Genomic DNA, 19,940 nt, shown 5'->3' with positions numbered 1-19,940 from the left:
TCGCACCACTGGCATTTTGCTGGGTCGTAATGAGAATTGTGTCGGTAAAGGTTATCCCAATCAAAATTAATGGTGAGACCAGCCAATGGGGAAATGGTGTTTGTGATAAAACTTATGATTGGGGGGGGGGGGGGGGGGGGCGGGTTGTTGTGCGTCCAAGTCGTAGCAACAACCAATTTGTTCTGAATCTTCTTATGAGGGTTTTGGTAATACTGTTGTGTAACTGAGTTTTTGATTCTGGTATGTCTGTTTGGTTGTTTGTTTTTTTCTTCTCCGCAGCCATACTGTTCATTACATCTCCATCTCCATGTGTCTGCCAACCCCTACACATCTGGAAACATAGCCAGCAAGGACTCAGCACCTGGGATCATTGTGGCTTCAGGTGAGTGAAGTGGGCGCTCTGTAAAAAGGACATTTTCTTTTTTTTTTGACATCATGGGTAAATTAAGGGATTTAAAACTCCTAACAGGAAAAGTACCCATAATGACAGTATGTTGTCCCATGTTGAAAACCTGTTGTCCCACTACTGTTTTGTTTTGTTTTCGGTTTTTTTTATAGATTGATTGTATTGATTGTATTTTTCTCACTGAAATTAACTGTCTGAAGTTTTTGGCTGACAGCTAACCAGGTATTTTACATGTATTTTGAGGCTGTAAAAGGTTTGTTTACACTTGTGCCATTTGAAAGCACTAGATTAAAACAGACTTGCATTTAGAGTTAAGATGAGTTACAAAAGTTGCAAAAAGCTTTACATAAGTCAAACTACTCAAGACAATTGTGGTGAATATAACTGAATTTGAGATGGTCAAATAAATTCCAGATTGTATATTTAGGGTTTGCTTAAATTTCATTTGTCAGAAGAGACAATGGAGATAAGCAAAGCAATCCTGAAATATTGTTTTCCCCAGCTCTGTATTGGCCATACAACTGAGAGTAAATCACTGATGTAAATGAGAATGGCCATACTTAAGGATTGTGAAGTGGAGCCACAACGTCCACGGAGTTTATTCTCTTTTCTTTGAAGTTTCTCCTCTCCATCCAAGGACACATTAGTTTTCATGCAGAGTGTTATGCTAACTCAAAGAGACAAAGACCACAGAAATCACTTACGTAGACAAAGCCAAGAGAGATCACTTTGCCTCTTTCAGTTAAAATCGTCAGTTGAAAATCTTGGCACCCATCATTTCAGAGCAGTGGTGTTAGCAATGTGGCACTGCAGCTCTCAACACTGCGTCATATCCAACAGCACAGAGACTATGGGAATTTTTGTTTTCTTGCTCTTTCTTTCTTTTTGCAATTGTCCCGGTTCGACACCAGTGTATGCTTCCCACAGGCCCCCGACGACATGCATGTGTCATCTCACATTTGAACAAGGGCAAATCACATCACAGAAATCCAGCCCACAGTACCTAAAAACCATGATCATCATGGTTTAGCCCTTATGGCAAGCCGCCGTTCCCGAGCGCACAGGAGGGGAAGCGAAGGTACTCATTGACTCGATGTGGAGTAAAAACAAAGAAATGGTGGAATATGAGATCACCAGCTCCCCCAGGTGACTTCACACCTCAGTGATATTTGCTCCCTCATGGACTGCTATTGTCAATAACACATCAGCACATGCCTCAGGAGCCGGGAGAAGGCCAAAACGTACGCTGCCAGCACGGGTGTCTGGACCTTTGTATCACAAAGATGAAACAGGTTTCAGGGATGCGGAAGCAAAACATATGACCTACTTTTGCTTGATCTCTGTGGATATTCAACACTTTCCACCAATCGTGTCCTGACAACGCAGGAGCTACAGTATTACTGGACTTTCTCCATGGCGGAAGGAAATGTGGTTGACGAAATCTGTCTGTAGTTATTCTGTAGTAGGCGTATGACTTTGATTTCACCTCTCAATCTTAACAGTGACTTAACCTCCTAATTGACAAAAGCGCCTAATCTTAAATGTCGGGAGTGAAAAGCTAACCGAGCCTGTGGGAGAGGTTTAGACTACTGTAGGGCACAACCGTACCTCTGAAACACTTGCGTTCCAGCCTCATGTTTAACCACCTGGCGCCAATTACAGGCTAAGTGGAAGCAATTACAGCATTCTGCACACCATTAGGAAAGCTCAAGTCTTAATATGGTCAGTGCTGCAGCAAGATGAATGCAGAAATCTGTATTTATTGGATAATTTTTTAGCGTGGGGGCGACTGGCGTAGATCCGATGTAGTCAGCGTTGTAATTAAAGCCCCGGTCTGCAGCTGCAGTTTGGGGCCCTCTGCTGAATCACTGCTGCCCGGCTAGTGGCTTTGTTTATGTTTTGGATTCATTGGGTTGCTGCCATTTCTTCACTTTCAAATTGACGGAGCTTTGGATTTGGACAGTATGCAATCGCTAAGCATGGAGGTGTAAAACACTTGCCAATTGTTTGTAAACACTGTAAGTAAAATTGACCGGTGCTTTTTCCAAATGCAAAACTCTAAAATTAGCAGAGGTGGTCCTGTATCTAAAATATTTATGGCTATATCAATTCTGGACTGGACTGGAGGTTTAAAATGGCATTGTATAGACTAGTAAGTATGCCTTGTAGTGTGGATTTAGATTACTGGCTGTTTCACCCTCTGACTTCTCACCTTAAACATTTCTTCTTCTTCCATCTATTATATTAATAGGCTCCATTGGCTCAGAGCTGACCACCACCAACGTCAGTGTGTTTATCACCTCGGATGCGGGCAACACATGGAGACAGGTGAGAGTTGGAAATTGGAAATGCTTCCTTTTGAATATACACACACATGTACACATCGATAGATGATGTAATGTTATGATATTAATATCATCAGCAGCCTGGATCCAGCCTGACCACATATTTGCTCATGTGTCCAATTGATTTTTCCCCCCTTTCAAATAAACTAAAACATGGTCTCTAGCCATAGGAGGCACTATAGACCAATTGACCCATCATCCACCCGCTGAGGGTGTCATCCCTCACTCCTCCTCTTCTTCATCATCGTCCTGATTTTATCACAGCCTTTTAATCCTCATACACTGGCCAGTGTTTTGGAGGACGATAATCAAATGAGATCTGAGGAGTAATTTGTTTCAGTCACTGCGTACAATGCTGGTGGGTGGCCCTCTCCTCATTTGATGCCGGCGTTTTAAATTTATAGGGCTTGTTTCTAATTAAGGACGGCAATGAAAAATAATTATTCGGAAACTGATGTGGCAAGGTCTAACCGTGTGTGTGTGTGTGTGTGTGTGTGTGTTTATCTTTTTTGTTGGGGGAGAGACATTCTGATATAGGCCTATTATCACCTTGCTTGAACTATACTGTTACTCATTTCAGGTGTGTGTGTGTTTGTAAGTGGAATACTTGTGTGGGTGTGTGTACACATGTGAATATGTGTGTGTGTGGGAGGGGAGGTGGTATGAAAGATAACAAGCCTCCCATCGCTGACTGTTCTCTCTCTTCTCCTTGCAGATCTTCGATGAGGAGTATGCTGTGCTGTACCTCGACCAAGGAGGAGCCTTAGTTGCAATAAGACACACTCCGCTTCCCATCCGACACCTATGGTGAGTCATTATGACTGAGACGCCATTTGTCACAGCATGACTAATTCCCTCGGAGGAAGCTCCAAGTCTCACACTAGTCAAACAAAGGCAAATTAGTATGTCTTGGAACCAGGGACGATATTATTCTGGTTTGAAGAACCCACCAGCCGTGGAATATTCTTCTTTGACAATTGTCATTCAATTTCACCTTTTCCGTGTTTGAATTCGGAATTAGTCTGGCCCTCTCTGTTCAGAGTTCAGCGAGCATCAGCAGTCGCAGCTCTGCGCGGAATATGAAATAAAGTTGTTAGACAACTCTCAGGGTCATTAGCTTGTGTACACACTTGGGGGGATTAGCGCCGGTCCCTTGTGTACTGTTTGTTTTTGTTCCCAGGTTAAGCTTTGACGAAGGTCGGCAGTGGAACAAGTACAGCTTCACCAACTCGCCTCTGTTTGTGGACGGGGTGCTTGGAGAGCCTGGGGAAGAGACTCTCATCATGACGTGAGTGACGAAGATTTGCCAAGACAATAATCAATCAATCAAATTGCATGTATCAAAATTAAAACAAAGAGTCTGTGTGTATGTGTGCATATTGTGTGTGTGTGCATATACTCTGCCTCTGCCTTTACCCAAGCCTATGCCCTGTGCATCTATATCTAAGCTTGCTAGATTCAGCATTCCTGACTGCCTGTTTTCCTTTCATGAATAAAAAAAAATTCTCTCAAGGTCTACCCAACATCAAAACTGGCTGTCTCCAGATTATGATCACAGAAGATCAATGCTTTGGCAGCCAGCGACAGCATAACTGTCCATTTGAAGAACATGAGGGAAAATGATCAAAATGATCAAAAAAAAATAACGCCTAGAAAAAAAAAGAGAAGAAAGTTGGGCTCAAAAAGTTTTAACAGCATTAAAAAGTGGGAAGAGCAGTGACTATCTTTCTGTGTGTCCTCAGAATTTATGAAGTTCCCTTTTGTGTTCTTTCACATTTATTATTAGAATAGCCCAGAGCTCGAGTGCATGCATATGGTATGACACAGCATTATTCCCTTATTGCAGCAGATATTTAGAACTTCGGGATATGTTACCAAAGGATTTCCACAGCCATTACATCAATGTTTCATGACACCTGCCATAAATGACAGACTGACAGTCGCCTTTGTAGTCAGCACTCCGGGAGAATGATAGGGCACAGCTGGAGAGACAGCAATGAGAGAGAGAGAAGAGAATAGGAGAAGAGGAAGGGAGAAATTACTTGCTCCCTCCGATCTGCTGCAAATCTCTGAAGTAGAAGAGACGGCAAGTGGCGGTGGTGGCGGTGGTCGGGGGGGGGGGGGGGGGGGGTTTGGAGGATGGGAGGATGGGGCAGTGTTACGAAAATGTTGGGAGGTTTTTACTGAGAATAGGCAGTTCTTGAGGATGGAGCCCCAGACACGCCATTAGTTCTCATAAGACCATCATGCACTGTTTTCTTATCAATTTGTACTCATTTTTACAGTAAATGCCTGTCATGGTCGGGTGCCTCAAGAGCTAATTGACAGATTGATTGTGATAAATTTGTTGTGGTATGAATGGTGAGGGGGTCAGTGCAGAGGAACACGCCCACTCAATTTAGCTCGAGATGGAATATTTATCTGGTTAGTCTCATAACCTTGGATTCTGTTTCTTTTTTGACCATAGCAAAAATATTGGTATTCATTCTGATTAGCTTTCAGAAGAGAAACTTGGAGAGCATTGTGGTGCTTTTCAATAACAAGGCAGAGGCACATTGTCAGTATCACTTCAAACTTGCTATAGACAACAACAACTACCAGAAGTGCGTTGAAGTTTGGGGCATTCAGTTTCTATCTTTACCGCCGATTCGGCTCCCTACAGTATGCTTGCTTGATCATTATCTGCAGCATGTTATGTGCGTACCTGACAAGGCAGCACGCTTGGCTATTTTCCAGGATATTCGGCCATGTCAGTCATCGCTCCGAGTGGCAGCTGGTGAAGATAGACTTCAGGTCCATCTTCAACAGGAGGTGTACGGAGGCGGATTATCAGACATGGCACCTACACAACCAGGTACGATCCGTGCCAGAAGAATAGACGTGTTCATCCCACAAACAATTTTTTCCCAGGTGGTGGGAAAATCTAGACCTGAGGCACGAACTGAAAAATATATCCTCATACTAGATTCAAGCATACTTTGTTGCAATATTTCAACAAGTAAGGTGTTTTTTTTGGTAATTGTGATATCATTGACCACTTTCCCATGAATACAAGTTTGGATATATTTTCAATAGATTTTTGTATTTGTGTTTCAAGATGCACATTGGTGCCAAAGTCTGACAATAGTCTATTTGGCTGTTTTTTTTTTACAGTCAGCAGTCTTTGCCTGTGGCCTCTCCGTTCTGCTGCATAAACAAAAGCCCTAAAGAGGATTAAAGTTTTGACTTAATGAGCTATTATTTCAAAAGAAGATGTCAATTCTTTCATGGAAAATTAGATCATCTAAAGCCCGGTCTTTAAATTCTGTTAAACTCTTCTCGTCCAAAGCACTGTCTCTTAAAGTTCAGTTGATAGAGAGGTTATCTGGAGTAGGACCCCTTGATCAAATGCCAGGCTTCATCGCCGGGGTAATGTTTGATCACTGGCTTACCCCCTCTGCTTTTAGCCAGGCGCTGTAGTGAGTGGACTAAGGCTGGCCGTCTCTCGGCTCCCAAAGCACTTATGCATATTCTCCACTAATTCCCGCTGATGCTCCGAGTGAATCCACCCCTGCATACATTAAACCTTCCCCAAACCCTTCAACCTGGTCAGGCCTAAAGCCAAGAAATAGACTTAGAGTGTTCCTTTATTCAGCGCCCAGTTCTGTAATTGGTTTAAACACCCATATGCTCAGGGAAGGCTGATGATCAAAACATATAGTAGTGGAAGAGGACAACAGTCCAAGCCAATTACAGGAGTAACGTCCCTGAGCAGAGGGGTAGACCCCAGCCAGCCCCGAGAACAAATCGGTCACCGGCCCAAAGGAGAGGGACGATGTTTGTGTTTTAAGACAATTCATTCAACATTAGAGACATTTTCAGGACTTGGGTATTCTATCCAGCTGCAGTAGACACAGCCAGGTTTTTAAGCATCTCACTACTGACACCTATTGCACAGACAAAGAATGCCCTTGTAATATGTGAAAACAGTGAAGCAGTCGAGGAGAGAGAATCCAGTGAAACAGGCTTGTGTTATCTTCTCATCGTTTTTGTATTCCAACTGATTTTATATTCACTTCCCACACGTAGATGCATTGCTAAAAATGGATTGGGTGCTGGCAGCTTTGCAACTCAAGATCCTTCTTATTCGTTCGGCTCAATCCTGTGTATCGCAACAAGGAAAAAAAATAAAAAAAATCTCCCTCCTATCTCTGAAAAAGAAGCCAAGCAGCACATTCTCCAGTGTAAGACTTGCGATACAGCAGTTAAGTTTAGCACACCACACAGCAAGAGCCCGCAAACATTCGCTGAACAGGAATGCAGAACGAGCCAAAGTTAAGCGAGGCACCGGCGCTTTTCATACACAGTATGATGCACACATGGTTCGTTGCACCATGTAAATTATTTATGGCGGCTAGTGTTACAAAAGCAGCTCCTTTTTTTATTCTCTCTGTATTACTTTCCTCTCAATTCTCTTTTGAAATCCGGTCTACAGGGTGAGCCGTGCCTCATGGGAGTGAAAAGAATCTACCGGAAGCTGAAGCCCACAGCCAGGTGCGTTATGGGAAAGATGTACTCTGTCTCAATGACATCGGGCCCCTGCGACTGCACGGAGTCTGACTTTGAATGGTGAGTTCACATTATGAGCATTTTTCTCTAACAAACTACAGAATACTGCACTCAGTCTATTGCTGTCCCAATTAATCCTGTATACAGTATACTGGCATCTCCTCTGGTAGTAGGTAGTTAGATGATCTGTCTATACACACTTTGGATCAGAAGGTTGGGGGTTTGAATCTCAAGACTGGCTGGTAAAAGTTTGGTTTCAGGAAGAGAGGGGGAAACACTCTCCCTCCCTCAGAAATGATGGTTGAAGTGCCTTTGAGCAAAGCACTGAATGCCTGCTGCATTCAAGCTGCTCAGCAGTCAATAGAACATATGTAACATAACATGTGTTTAGAGATATGTAATTCTTATATCTCTAACCTCTAGTACAAGGTTGTATATATGCAAGAGGTTAAATAAGAGCTTTAAAAATCTGTTACCCAAGGAAGAAATGGGATAATTCTTACATCTTTAAACACAGTGAATAGCAGAATTCATCTTAATCTTAGTCGTTGCACAGTGCCAAATGTTAGTACATTTTGGTGGGAGGAAAGTTTGTCATATAACCAGCCATCATTTGGAGATTCTTTTATATTTGAAATATTTAGTTGGCTGGGGAAATTGTGAAAGTGGCTGCAATTTCGGAGAATTACTCAGCCAGATAACAAAAAAGACACTGCCAGACAACAAATAGCAAAACCCTTGTTATACCCAAGAACATTGTTGTTATTTCTTTGGTGGCAGGCCTAAGCCGTATCAATTCTGGCAATACATCTGCAACATGTACCGGGGTTTAAGGAAACTGGGTCTAAGTGAGGGATGAAAAGATAAGAGATCACCGTCATGGATAAGGTCCTCCAGATTATAATTGTAGAGGAGCTGTGGCAGATTCTCTTGGAGGCTGCCCCTGCTAAATGGAAACCAGTCAACTGCTCAACTCCAAGCTGTGTGTGGGTGTTTGTGTGTCCAAGCACAAGTGTGTGTGTGTGTGTGTGCAAGTGTGTATCTCTGCATTGTGAATGAGCATGTATGTGTGTGTGTCTATGTCTGTATACACATTACCGCAGTATTCCATTGATTTTGTTTGAATATATGCCATCCATCTCCACTTGAAGGACGCTGTGATCAGAGAAATCATCATACTTCACAGCTGCTTTTGTAGCTGCTGCCTGTGGCTCTTTTCATTAAAGATGCACTTGCAAAGAATGTTTTGCCACATCCTTGCAACCTGTTTTCTTTGAATTATCAGCAGTATTAATGTAGCTTTTTTCCCCCCTGCCTTATTCCCAAATCTGTGGGCCCCTTGAGTGAGGCAGTACTTGGAATGAGCACCATCAAAACCATAAATCACCAGGCCTAATAGCTTTCATTAACAATCACAACACTTTTGCATCTGTGTATGTAGCACTAATTGGGGCAATTTGTTCCTATCATTTTGGGGACACAGTGCTGCATTGCCTTAATAATTTGTAGGACAAACAACTTGTGGGTTGTATTTAAAATGCACTAAAAAGGCACAGTGCAGTTGCTGTCACTATTGTGAAGTTACAGTAACACCATTCTACAGCCATTCCACAAGCTCAAATATTCATTTTCAAAATTATGTATGTACAATTTGAAGTCATTACCGGAAATTCATTATCCAATATTTCTAAAATATAGAGCAAGGGTTCTCACTTTTACAACCAATAAACTTTTATTACCTATAATCCTTTGGAAATCACCTTAATTCGTTTCAGGTTTGTGCTATCAGTCAATCTAAGAGTAACACTTTTCAAATTGTGGATGTCTCATTTTGGAATTCAACTCTTCAAATCGAGCCTCAGGAATATTGTCTGTTTGCATTTGTCTCGTCTCTCAGAGTTTCCTCTGTGCTGCTTGACTTGGATAACCGTTTCTCTCGGTCTGTTCGGATCATTACAGTGATTATGGCTATGAGAGGCGATCCGATGGCAAGTGCACCCCCGCCTTTTGGTTCCATCCTTCATCAATGTCCAGGAGTTGCACCACAGGGATGACTTTCCTCAACAGCACTGGGTACGCACAGGACTAGAATAGACTACAATTGGCACACAACCTTAATACTGACTTGTAGGCATTGGGTAAATTGAATTGTATATTTGAGTTGAATAGTTCAGGGTACATTAATTAGTGTCCTACAGAAAACAAGGACGGGCTGAGGATAATTTGGTCTTTCAACTTTTAAAACAATCATGAACCAACAAAGTGTAAACCGCAGGTAATAACTAGATCTGGGTCAGCATTTGCACACAATGTTAAGTATTTGAAAAAGGTAGAAAAGAAAATCACTGTACCTGTACACTAACAGTGTGTTTTCAGAAATCAAGGCACTGTTGTATAGGCAGGACAAGAAAAAATCTATATTTGTTTTATGTCAAAGTGAAGAGAAGTCAGTCCAAGTGTGTGCAAATCAAAATAGCTACAAGCTACATATCTTTTTATAATCTCTGGAATAGCCTCGCCATACTGTGCACTCTTTCAGTCACATTTCACAAACTCTTCTGACGTTTTAGATACCAAAAAGCACCTTGTTTATATTCCTGCTTACATACATTGATTACACACGAAAAAGACACTTTTTTTACATTTAGCATTTGTTTACAAGTGGGCTTCCTGCATTAGGGCAATGTTAGATAGGTTGTCAATTTCACAACAAAATCGACTTTCAAATAGTATTAACATTTTCGCAGTTATCTGCATTACCCTGTGTGGCAGACCCACCCCATCTTCTACTCAAAACAGGATAAAATAAATATAAAAAATGACTGTATTTGACCCAGGAATTATAATCATTAGTAACTTTTAAGTCAGGATGACTCTGATAGTCTGTGTTCTTGTATTTGTGCAAGGGAATGTTTTTCTCTGCTTGCATATCTATGCACAATTATGCATAACTGCGTTTTTCCACCCCCAGCTACAGGAAAGTGGTATCTAATAACTGCACAGCTGGAGTGATTGCGGAGTACACAGCCAGGAGGCAGCAGTGTCCCATCCAGGCACCCAAAGGTCTCCACCTGGTCACCAGCGAGGGCACGCTCACAGCCACGCTAGGCACCAATGTCACCTTCCTCGTCTTTCTGGAGGAGGTGAGACCATTTTGCGGGGATGCTCCTTGACAATTAAGCCCCATGGACTGTCAATATTCATGAACGTTAACTAAAAATAGAAGTAACAAGGCATTGTTTTACATTACTTTAACTGATAAAATGATTTAGATTTAAATATTTTTTTAAAAAGAGTCTAGAACTGAGCGTTTTTGAAACAGTTGTTATCATTCCTTTGTACTTATTGTAAAATATAACAACATGAATAAGTATTTTACTATACAGTATATGCCATTTGGTATATTTGACACATTTAAGAGTGCATACCGTTTTAGCATGGATGACTTTAGTGATAACTGAAGCCCTAACAATGGCAATGTCATGCTACATATGTCACTGAGCTACATAGGGTTTTGATTGCCTCTATCTCCCCTTGCCATCACACATCTCTCTCCAAGAAGAATATATTCTCTGCTGGTAAACTACAACAAAACAATGTTCTGTGAGCTTTCCTGAAGCCCTCTCTCCTGCGCAGGGCGACGGGGTGAGGACGAGCATCACGCTGGACTTCGGCGACGGCCACGCTCTCACCTACTCCAACGTCAGCTCCATCGAGGACGGGATCAAACACGTCTACAAGGCGGTGGGGATCTACCGGGTGACGGCCACAGGGGAGAACAGCCTGGGCTCAGAGAGCACCGTGCTCTACCTGCACGTAACATGTGAGATACTGTTTGGTCTTGGAAGATGTGTGTATGTATGCATATGTATAAGCATCTGTGTGTGTGTGTGTGTGTGTACACGTGTGCATATCTGTGTGTGTGTGCATTCGGATATCAGTTTCTCCCATTCTTTTACTCACGCATGAGGCTCTTCCAGTGCTGTTCGCTCTTTATCACAGTCACAGAAATTGCGGCTGTCAACCTGTACACACAGCATACCACATCCTGTACTTTATCTGTTTATGGAACATGCTCCTCTCCCATAACCAAACAAACAACCGAGATGGAACAAATCCCATTACGATTCCACTCAAGTCAGCTTACCCTTCATAGCCGCTCAACCCACGGAAGTCACTGCTGTCTTCTACGTGACAGGGCTGACCACCCCCGGTGTATTCGGGGGGTGACAGATGTAACGGAGCTGACTTATTGATCAGGGAGCGCCGAGCCCCCTCCAATCTGTCAATCCTGTGTGCCAGCCGTACAAATAGAGCCACCGCGGGCTCAGGAGTGCCACGGATGAAAAATAACACACAGATGGCAGCCAACGGTCCCAGCGCAGGAGGGAATTCTGAACCAAACTCATCCCCCCCCTCATCCCCACCCATACACCCACTCTCCTCCTTTTTGCATTTGCAGTGAAACGGTAAAGTTGTTGTTTCTTTTTTTTTTTTTCTTTTGCACAGAGTAGCGCGGTGCATCGAGTTCACTCTGTGATGTATTTGTGTGCCTGAGTAGGTCAGCTGGAGTATATCCATCTCTCGGCTCCCTTTGTGGCGGTGAGGAATAAGGAAGTGAACCTGACTGCTGTGCTGTGGCCCAGCCAAGTGGGAACGGTCACCTACATCTGGTGGATCGGAAATAACACGGAGGTAAATTCGAGACTTTCCCACTTCTTTCCCACTTCTGCTTCTGCTATGGCTTTGCTGCTTTGTAATTAACTAGGTTGCTGACTCCTCTGCTCTCCAGCGTGAGAATCATGATTTTGTTTAACTATCTTTGTGCAGCAGGGTTGCAAAAATTGCGACCTTGTGAAACTGCTGTAATTTGATAAAACTTGCAGAGCATGCTGACTTATCAGATACACAAATGTGTAGTCTACTGATTGGGTTACTGATAGCTACTGAAGTGTATCAACCTTTAATTCTTACTCTAAACTCCTCCAGCTGAAGTCTGAACCAGCCGATCAATCCCACACACGTTAATGTTCACTTAGGGTGAAAGATCCCCACCTCTCAAATTCGCACTGAAACAATAGTGTAAACTGTCATTTTCCTTCGGCAAGATAGTATTTTACAGATATAAGATGCTGGAACAGGGGTTTGAAACACTGAAACTGTGTGTCTCGGTAGTATGGGAGTTGGCATGCAACCCTGAGTTACAGAGTGAATCCCAATGCTTATCTCTATTCCCACTGGGCCATCAGATGTGCTGTATACTAGAAGTGCTGCATGTAGGAACGCTACAGCCTCGGTGTTTTAACAGTGTCTGTCTTCATAATTGCGGTGAATGTGTTTGTTCAGCAGCAACAGAGGCCTGCCAAGAGGACAGCCAGTTAGTGGTGATAAATCAAGGCAGTATTAGCATCTCATAGTTATTTGAAGAACAAATGGAGACTTGAATAATGACAGGAAGGAGCTGCTGGTGTCACATAGGGAACTCTCCCTGGACCTTATACTGTATGCAGCACAGCTGAGATCGTTGCAAAGCTCTGTGTGTGTGTGTGTGTGTGTGTGTGTGTGTGTGTGTGTGTGTGTGCCAGCAGGCTGACACCTCTGTAGTGTAAATAACAGCAGCAGTGTGAGATGTTAACCAGGCGTTGATAAGGATCTCTCTCGGGAACCTCCTCTCTCTGTCCCTCTCCCTCACCTTCCCTCCATCCCTCTCTCTCTCTCTCTCTCCCTCTCTCTCTCTGCCCCCCCCCCCACCCCCCCACCCCCCTCACCTTGTATGTCCCCCCCCAGCCGGTAATCACCCTGGAGGGAAGTGTGGCGTGTACGTTCTCCCGGGAAGGCATCAATACAGTCACTGTGCAGGTGTCTGCAGGGAACACGATTCTGCAGGACAGAAAAACCATCGCTGTCCATGGTGAGCCAACTCTGCGACTCCCCTCCGCTGGGATTTTATAGCTCTGTAAACACACTGACAAGATATGTCACTAGGATCCATTTAATGAGATTTATATATATATGTTTATATATATATATATATATATATATCTTTTTTTTTTTTTTATTAAAGTCAGTGCTATAAGGCTGGGTAGATTTCAGCCCACATGAGCTGAATCAAAAGGCTGCATTTAATGACAGAAAAATAAAATTATGTCATTTAGCTTTTCTTTCTTTTTTCAGAATATTTCAGATCTCATCTGCTCGCCTTTTCATCAAATCTGGACGACCACAACCCCGATGTGGCAGAATGGAGGCTGGACGTGAGCCGAGTCATCAAGAACTCCCTGATCCAGGTAACTCGCTCTCAGGTCTTTCATGGAACATCCAGCAGCACCGTTCCTTTACCCCGCCCGGTAAATACTGTTGGCGGTTGACTGGACCTCTGAGAGTCTTGAATGGAGCGTGACCCTCGGTGCTTTGAGACATGAATCTTGACTTTTATGATGATAAATGACAAGGCGAGGGAAGGAGAGGAAGAGAAAAAAAAGAGTCCAAGAACATTCTGATTGCAGTGGCTCCCACCCAGTCTATGAGTTCAGGGCCATATTTGTTCAGCGGTAACAAGGTTGTGGATGTAGAGCTGCACAGAAGAATAAATCTCAGTATATGCTTGATGTGTTTACTGTACTGACCTGAAGGGAAGCATAAAGTTCAGAGTTTGTGACCTGTCAGTGTAAGACGCGCTTCAAACCCACACATGACATGTCAGGTTTAGATTTACACATTAACTTCCTTTTTTATAGATTCCCCAGAATGAAACTTTCTGAATACCATGAAGAAGTAATCTAAGCCTTGCTTTGAAATTTAGACTGATGCCAGCTTTGTTGCTTCAATGTGATACCGTTTCTGAAATGATGATTTACTTCAATACATTTTATATTTGTGTTTGGTTTATTTGCAGAGGAACAGGTGCACACACATTGTCAAATATATAATTCCCAGTATATCGCCTGCACTCATTTTTATGTTGAACCCTCACATCCAATTGCAAGGATACATCATATTTTCTACTTTTCAACTTTGTTTATCATATTTTCAACTTTTTGATCTCTCAAAATCATAAATGATGCCAAAAATATACTGAACTCTTCAGTCTCCAGTGAATGTCAGCATGCCCATTTATACTGAACTCTTCAGTCTCCAGTGAATGTCAGCATGCCCATTTTGTTATTTGTTATTGACATCACTTTTTCATGACGACCCCGGCCAGGCAGCAGCACACGAAAAGTTTCAGATCAAAAGGTGGCATGTTAGTTTAAAACACTCATGAATAAAATCAATATACAGCAAATATGGAACAAGAACCAGAGGCCCTTGGAAGCATCCGTTAAAAGGTTAACTAAATCACAGGCTCTCCATTTGTAGCAGCCTTAGATCTTGATGTTGTACATCCCAAGAGGACAGAGTGGGATAGCTATATGCATGTATTCCAAATCCAGTTACATGATGGCGTTACAGTGTTTCCTCTGAATTCATTTAGCAGCGGTGCCACCACAGCAGGGACATGACCACCAGAGAAAATGTGCAATTAAAATCAGCATTCTAATTTTGTCTTATAACTATAATCTAAAACTAAAATAAATGTAGTCCAAATGTTTTAGAAGTGATGGTTTTATTATGATTAAAAAAAAATTTTTAGCACTAAAAGCTCAACTTGAAACATAACATAAGCGACAGATATGGGACAAAACTAGAAATATCCAAGTGCTACAGCTGCATACAATTACAGAGGAAACGCTGTGCTTTTACAAAGTGTCAGGACAAGTGACACATTCACACATACAGTTGGGACTGGGCGATATAGCGTATAATCAATATCGTGATATGAGACTACAGATATCATCTGGGATCATAATATTGAGAAATAACTTAAATGTTACTTCTTCCTGGTCTTAAAGTGATACAATTTTCTGAACTTATCAGCCTGTTCTGGCTGAGTAAAATGAACAATGATTGGCTTTACCTGCTCATCATATCCACATTACTTATTACTGATTACACATTACTGATTACTAATGATCATTAGTAATTCTTAAAATTGATTTGTGTGTAAAGCATGAATACTCATGCCTAAAATATCGTCACATAATTGATATTGAGGTATACGGTCTAAAATATTGTGATATTTGATTTTGTCAGTTGAGCGAAACTGAACTCTTTCTTCCTCCCTCCTCTCTCCTCTTCCTCTTGTTCCCCTCTAGGCCACAGGCATGCGAGAGGAGCAGCTCCTGGTCACTGTCCTGCCTGGGTTACCCACAGCAGCGGAGTTTTTCCTCCTGCCAGACAAACAGTTAACTGAGGGGAAACCAGAGAAGAGCGCTGCTCATTTAGATCAGGTGAGAACAGTGCAGACAGCATCTGCTGCCGCGTCTGCTGCCGCATGTGCACAACAAAGCCGTGCCTTTTTTCCAGCACCTCGACAGTATTTATGTGGGTGGATAGATGTCACCTCGTTATTCTCGCTCTGATGCCACCATAAGAGCCGCGCTCGATGTTGTTTCAAGCTTTGTGCAGGTGTGAAGCGTCGGAAGATCATTTCATTTTGTTGTTTTGCGTGTTACGGGTGACTCTGTTTTGTGGTTTTTTCCTAGGTGTGGCATGTCCAGTAATTGCTCCCCTTAAAATAATTCCCAGGCTTGAGTTCCTCTTTCCTCCAGCAGATGTCAATGTTGGTCCACCGAAGCATGTCCAGCATTTTTACATGAGTCTAATTCTAGCACACGCCTGAGGAATCTCTACAATAGACTCATCAATAAGCCTGACAAGTATTCACAAGTCATCAAGGGGAATGACTTTCAAACTCCCTCAAGTCACATCCTGTGGGTGTGAGGGTGTGCGGCCTGAGTCTCAGAGGAGCCTAAAAAGCCAGACAAAGAGATTGTCATGGCTGATCTGTCCACTTAATCACGGGCGTATCAAGACGGACTGAATTAGCTCCGAGCCTCGCATAATAGATAATGACTGATAATAATGTAAGATCTGCTCTCCGCGGGAAGCATTCCACAGGCACGTGTAGAAAAGGGAACTGGGAGGGAAATCAATTTGATCTCCCTTTCCCACCGTTCTCACACCTGGTTGATCGCTTGGAAAGATCCTCTCCTATACAAGCCGGCAATAAATCTTCATTCAAGGTTGGCATCTTGAAAGTGTAGTGCGTGGACTGCTTATTAGAATGTATAATAGATTTACTGACCCTGGTACACAGTGGGAAAACGCAATTATTCATAGCATAGTCTAAATTTAAACTGCTAAGAAATATAAAGGGAGGATGAAGGACTACAGAAATTAGTCATATCACAATTAATTTGGCAAATGAGGCAGATAAGATAAATGAAGCCTCTGCATAGAAAAAAAAATGAGATCTGGAGAGAGAAAATGGAGGAATTTGTTTAGCCCGTGTCTCTTTATCTCTTCTGTATGCAACTCTATTTCTGCTTGTTTCAAGGATGCAGATTAGATGGAGAGAAAAAAAAAACGATATGCTTTGTGATATCCTAATATCATGTAAAAAGAAACCATATCTCATTTTAAGATTCAGTATCAGGATTAGGGCCTCGGGGCAAAGATTTATAATGACCTGAATAAGACCATCAATGTGGGGAAACAGATTATGACTGAATGAGATTGGACTTTCTATAGTTTACCTTCAGGTCAGGGTAAACTGTTTGATTTATGTCAAAGTTGGATGTTCTTAGCACAGAAGGTTACTTGCCACTCTGAAAAACAGGGGTCAAGCAAGGTTTCATCATATGCATAATGTATCACAGTGGAAAGGTCCCACGCACAAAGATCATTACATAAACCCATAACCTCAGACAGGGTTGTTGGTGGAGTCACAGCATCAACTGAGGTCTCTTCAGGTCACGGCTGCTTACTGTGGCAATCACTCAGAAACTGATTAAGCATGCGTTTAATCAAGAACACACTAGGAAGTGCCATCAAGGGCAGGGGATGTTTGGACTCAATTATTTTTCAGTTTGACATAAAAAAAAAATGGATGATTACCTGCAAAAATTGATCAGGACTGCAAACAAATTTGCTTTGAAATGTCAGTGTGTCAATACAAAGTTGGCAAACACGTTGAGTCAAAAGCAAGGAGAGGTTTGATGATGTTGACACTGACCTTAGTGTGCAGTTACATTCTGTTTTTGTGCAGTAGGGTATGATATTATTAAAAGCTCTTTCCTCTCTGCCCCAACAGCTCTCTGAGGTTTTGCTCAGTGCCTTGAATCAAAACCTGGTCCAGTTCACTTTGCGGCCTGGGGTCCAAGTCACAGTGTACGCAGCACACCTATCAGCAGGTAAAGCCCAACGCCTCTACAAATACAGCTGCCTGTGTATGTTAAGAGCTGACTAGGAGGGACTATATACTTCCTAAGTGCGATGTAACATTAAGCATGCACAAAGTTAGAAGGCTATGGAGAGACCTTAGATACAGTGGATAGTCAGGTGTTTTTTATTTTTGTTGCCCCGTCAACTAACGACCCCAACCCTGTGTGTGATTGGCTCCCACCATGTAGCTACACAGAGACATTCAGAGAGTGAGCATCGTTACAAGTATGTGTGCCTCTTCCTATTGGGGATGCTGCTACTGTCCTAGGGGGCTTATAAGATAAAGAGTAAGAGAAGTCAATACTACTGTATTAAATTAATTCATATACTTTTTTTACATAGGCGTCAATTTTCTTGTTGACCGCTCAATGCATGATTTAGCTGGGTGGAAATACAGGTTTTGGTTAATTTATGCTTTGTGACTCTTGTCTCCCTGTCTCTGCAGCGCCCCTTGTGGACACCAGCGAGAACCACAGTGGCTCCGCCATGCTAATGCTGCTATCAGTAGTGGTTGTGGGTTTAGCTGTATTTGTCATCTACAAATTCAAAAGGTAAAGTGTTTATGGCGTGTCAAGTGTGTATATAGCCATCATACTGTACCTTTTATGAAGGTTGGGAAACGTGTCTAACCATGTGGGAGCAGTGCTGACAGCTCAGTAAACAAAGCTGCCAGCAAGGCTACAGAAAGGGTTGATCGCTGTCTGTCAAACATCTCCACCTAGAGCCACAGCCGCTCAATGGAGAATTGGCTTTTCCTAACACTTCTGCAAGAACCGTGTTGAAATTCTGTTGTCGGGTCGTTCTTTGCAAAAGAAATGTCAGTCAACTTTCAGTCGCTATCAATATTAAGCCCTTTGAACCTGGGCAGTTGACCTTTCTGAAATGCTAAATTATTTCTCCTCACCAAGGTGCAGTTCCAAGAGAAAAGGGCACTAAGGGTCATCAAGATCTATAGACAAGCAGAGGGATAATAAAGCTTCAAACTTACAGACCTTATTGTTTTCCAGAGCTGTACAAATGCTCATTTACATGCAGATATGCTCGCAAATGTTGTCAAAATGCATAGAAACAAAGTAATTAAGTAAACAAGGTTTATTGCCTGGTTCCAGTTGAAAAATAATTGGATGGTTATACGTAACATATCAATCCTCTGGGCCTCAGGCTGCGTCCTTGCTCTCTTTTTTCAGTTAGGCTGTTATCTTTATCCCTTGCCTCATTGTAAATCTTTCCTCAAGGAAGATCCCAGGCCTCAATGTCTATGCGCAGATGCAGAACGAAAAAGAGCAAGAAATGATCAGTCCAGTAAGTCCAGCGGAGAACACGCCCAACCCACAACGGGACATGGTGACTTCTTTGGAGATTCTGGACACAGAGTTTAACTCACGGCCCATCGGTAAATATTCACTTTGATCAGTAAATGTTAGGGGAGGATATGCTTATCTCACAATACGATTCTATACATGATGTTGGATTCACGATTCGATACAACCACAATACACTGTAATACATAAAAGTTCAATGATGACAAAGAATGACTGTGCAGAATTGGACACAAATCTTTCTAGCGATGGCATTGTCTTGCTAGAATGTAAACAACAATTTAAAAATGTCATTACAAAGTGCAAATAATATAATTTCAATGGAGAGCTTGTGAAATTATAATGAGCAAGCCATCTTATTTGTTATTACTAAAATGTAGCTAATATCGCAATTCATTTTTCTGCCCCACAATATGCATTGTCACATTTTTGGATTGAGATATATTGAATTCTGATATATCGTCCCATCCCTAGTAAATATGACTTTCATCAGTGGCTGGCATTTTATTTTTGCTCCATTGCTTGTCCTGTTTCATACCATTGTTGTCATGTACTGGTTGCTTCATGACGCTCATCCTGTGTTTCTCATTCTGTGTTCCTCAGAAGTTAAATGGGTTCAGTCCAATCATGGGTTGAGCGATGGCTAAAGCAAAATGAGTATGATGGGTATTTTGAAAACTACATTATTATTGCTATATTATTATTGCTTCCCGGTAATAAGTGTAACTCAGTGTTCTCCTGGATGCTATCCCCCTTTTATCAGTTGAAATATCTTGATTATATATTTGCCTGTGCATGCTTGTTTGTCCATTAGTTGTTTCCATGACCTAACACACTAACTGGGTCTGGTTTGTTGCAGCATCTGTTGTTTCATGGACTTGGAATTATAAAGTCCCTTGCACATTTTTATGTAAACGGCTAAAGATGGAAACTACAGAGGGAAATTAAGTTATAATTCTGTTCTCTGTTCAATGTCAAAATTTACATTGCTAAATC

General features: G+C 42.2%; 1 protein-coding gene across 1 annotated transcript in view; it reads left to right on the top strand.

The window, feature by feature from the left end:
* The window catches only part of LOC139644379 (VPS10 domain-containing receptor SorCS1-like), a 78,319-nt gene extending 58,661 nt beyond the window's left edge, over positions 1-19,658 (top strand). Inside the window, 17 exon segments of the mRNA XM_071519746.1 lie at positions 280-382; positions 2,658-2,734; positions 3,467-3,558; positions 3,932-4,039; positions 5,488-5,605; positions 7,226-7,359; positions 9,259-9,372; positions 10,271-10,442; positions 10,936-11,122; positions 11,861-11,994; positions 13,087-13,210; positions 13,474-13,586; positions 15,495-15,629; positions 17,495-17,594; positions 18,071-18,176; positions 18,861-19,018; positions 19,548-19,658. Coding sequence (XP_071375847.1) covers positions 280-382; positions 2,658-2,734; positions 3,467-3,558; positions 3,932-4,039; positions 5,488-5,605; positions 7,226-7,359; positions 9,259-9,372; positions 10,271-10,442; positions 10,936-11,122; positions 11,861-11,994; positions 13,087-13,210; positions 13,474-13,586; positions 15,495-15,629; positions 17,495-17,594; positions 18,071-18,176; positions 18,861-19,018; positions 19,548-19,591 — 2,019 coding nt within the window. The 3' untranslated portion in view covers positions 19,592-19,658.
* Positions 19,659-19,940: the final 282 nt, after the last annotated feature.

Source organism: Centroberyx affinis, unplaced genomic scaffold (genome assembly GCF_046629955.1).
Source record: "Centroberyx affinis isolate AG114_WGS23_722 - 3 ecotype Tasmania unplaced genomic scaffold, CSIRO-AGI_Caff_v1 ptg000730l_1, whole genome shotgun sequence".
In the NCBI taxonomy this organism is placed as follows: domain Eukaryota; kingdom Metazoa; phylum Chordata; class Actinopteri; order Beryciformes; family Berycidae; genus Centroberyx; species Centroberyx affinis.
This window is presented reverse-complemented; position numbering and strand designations above follow the sequence as displayed.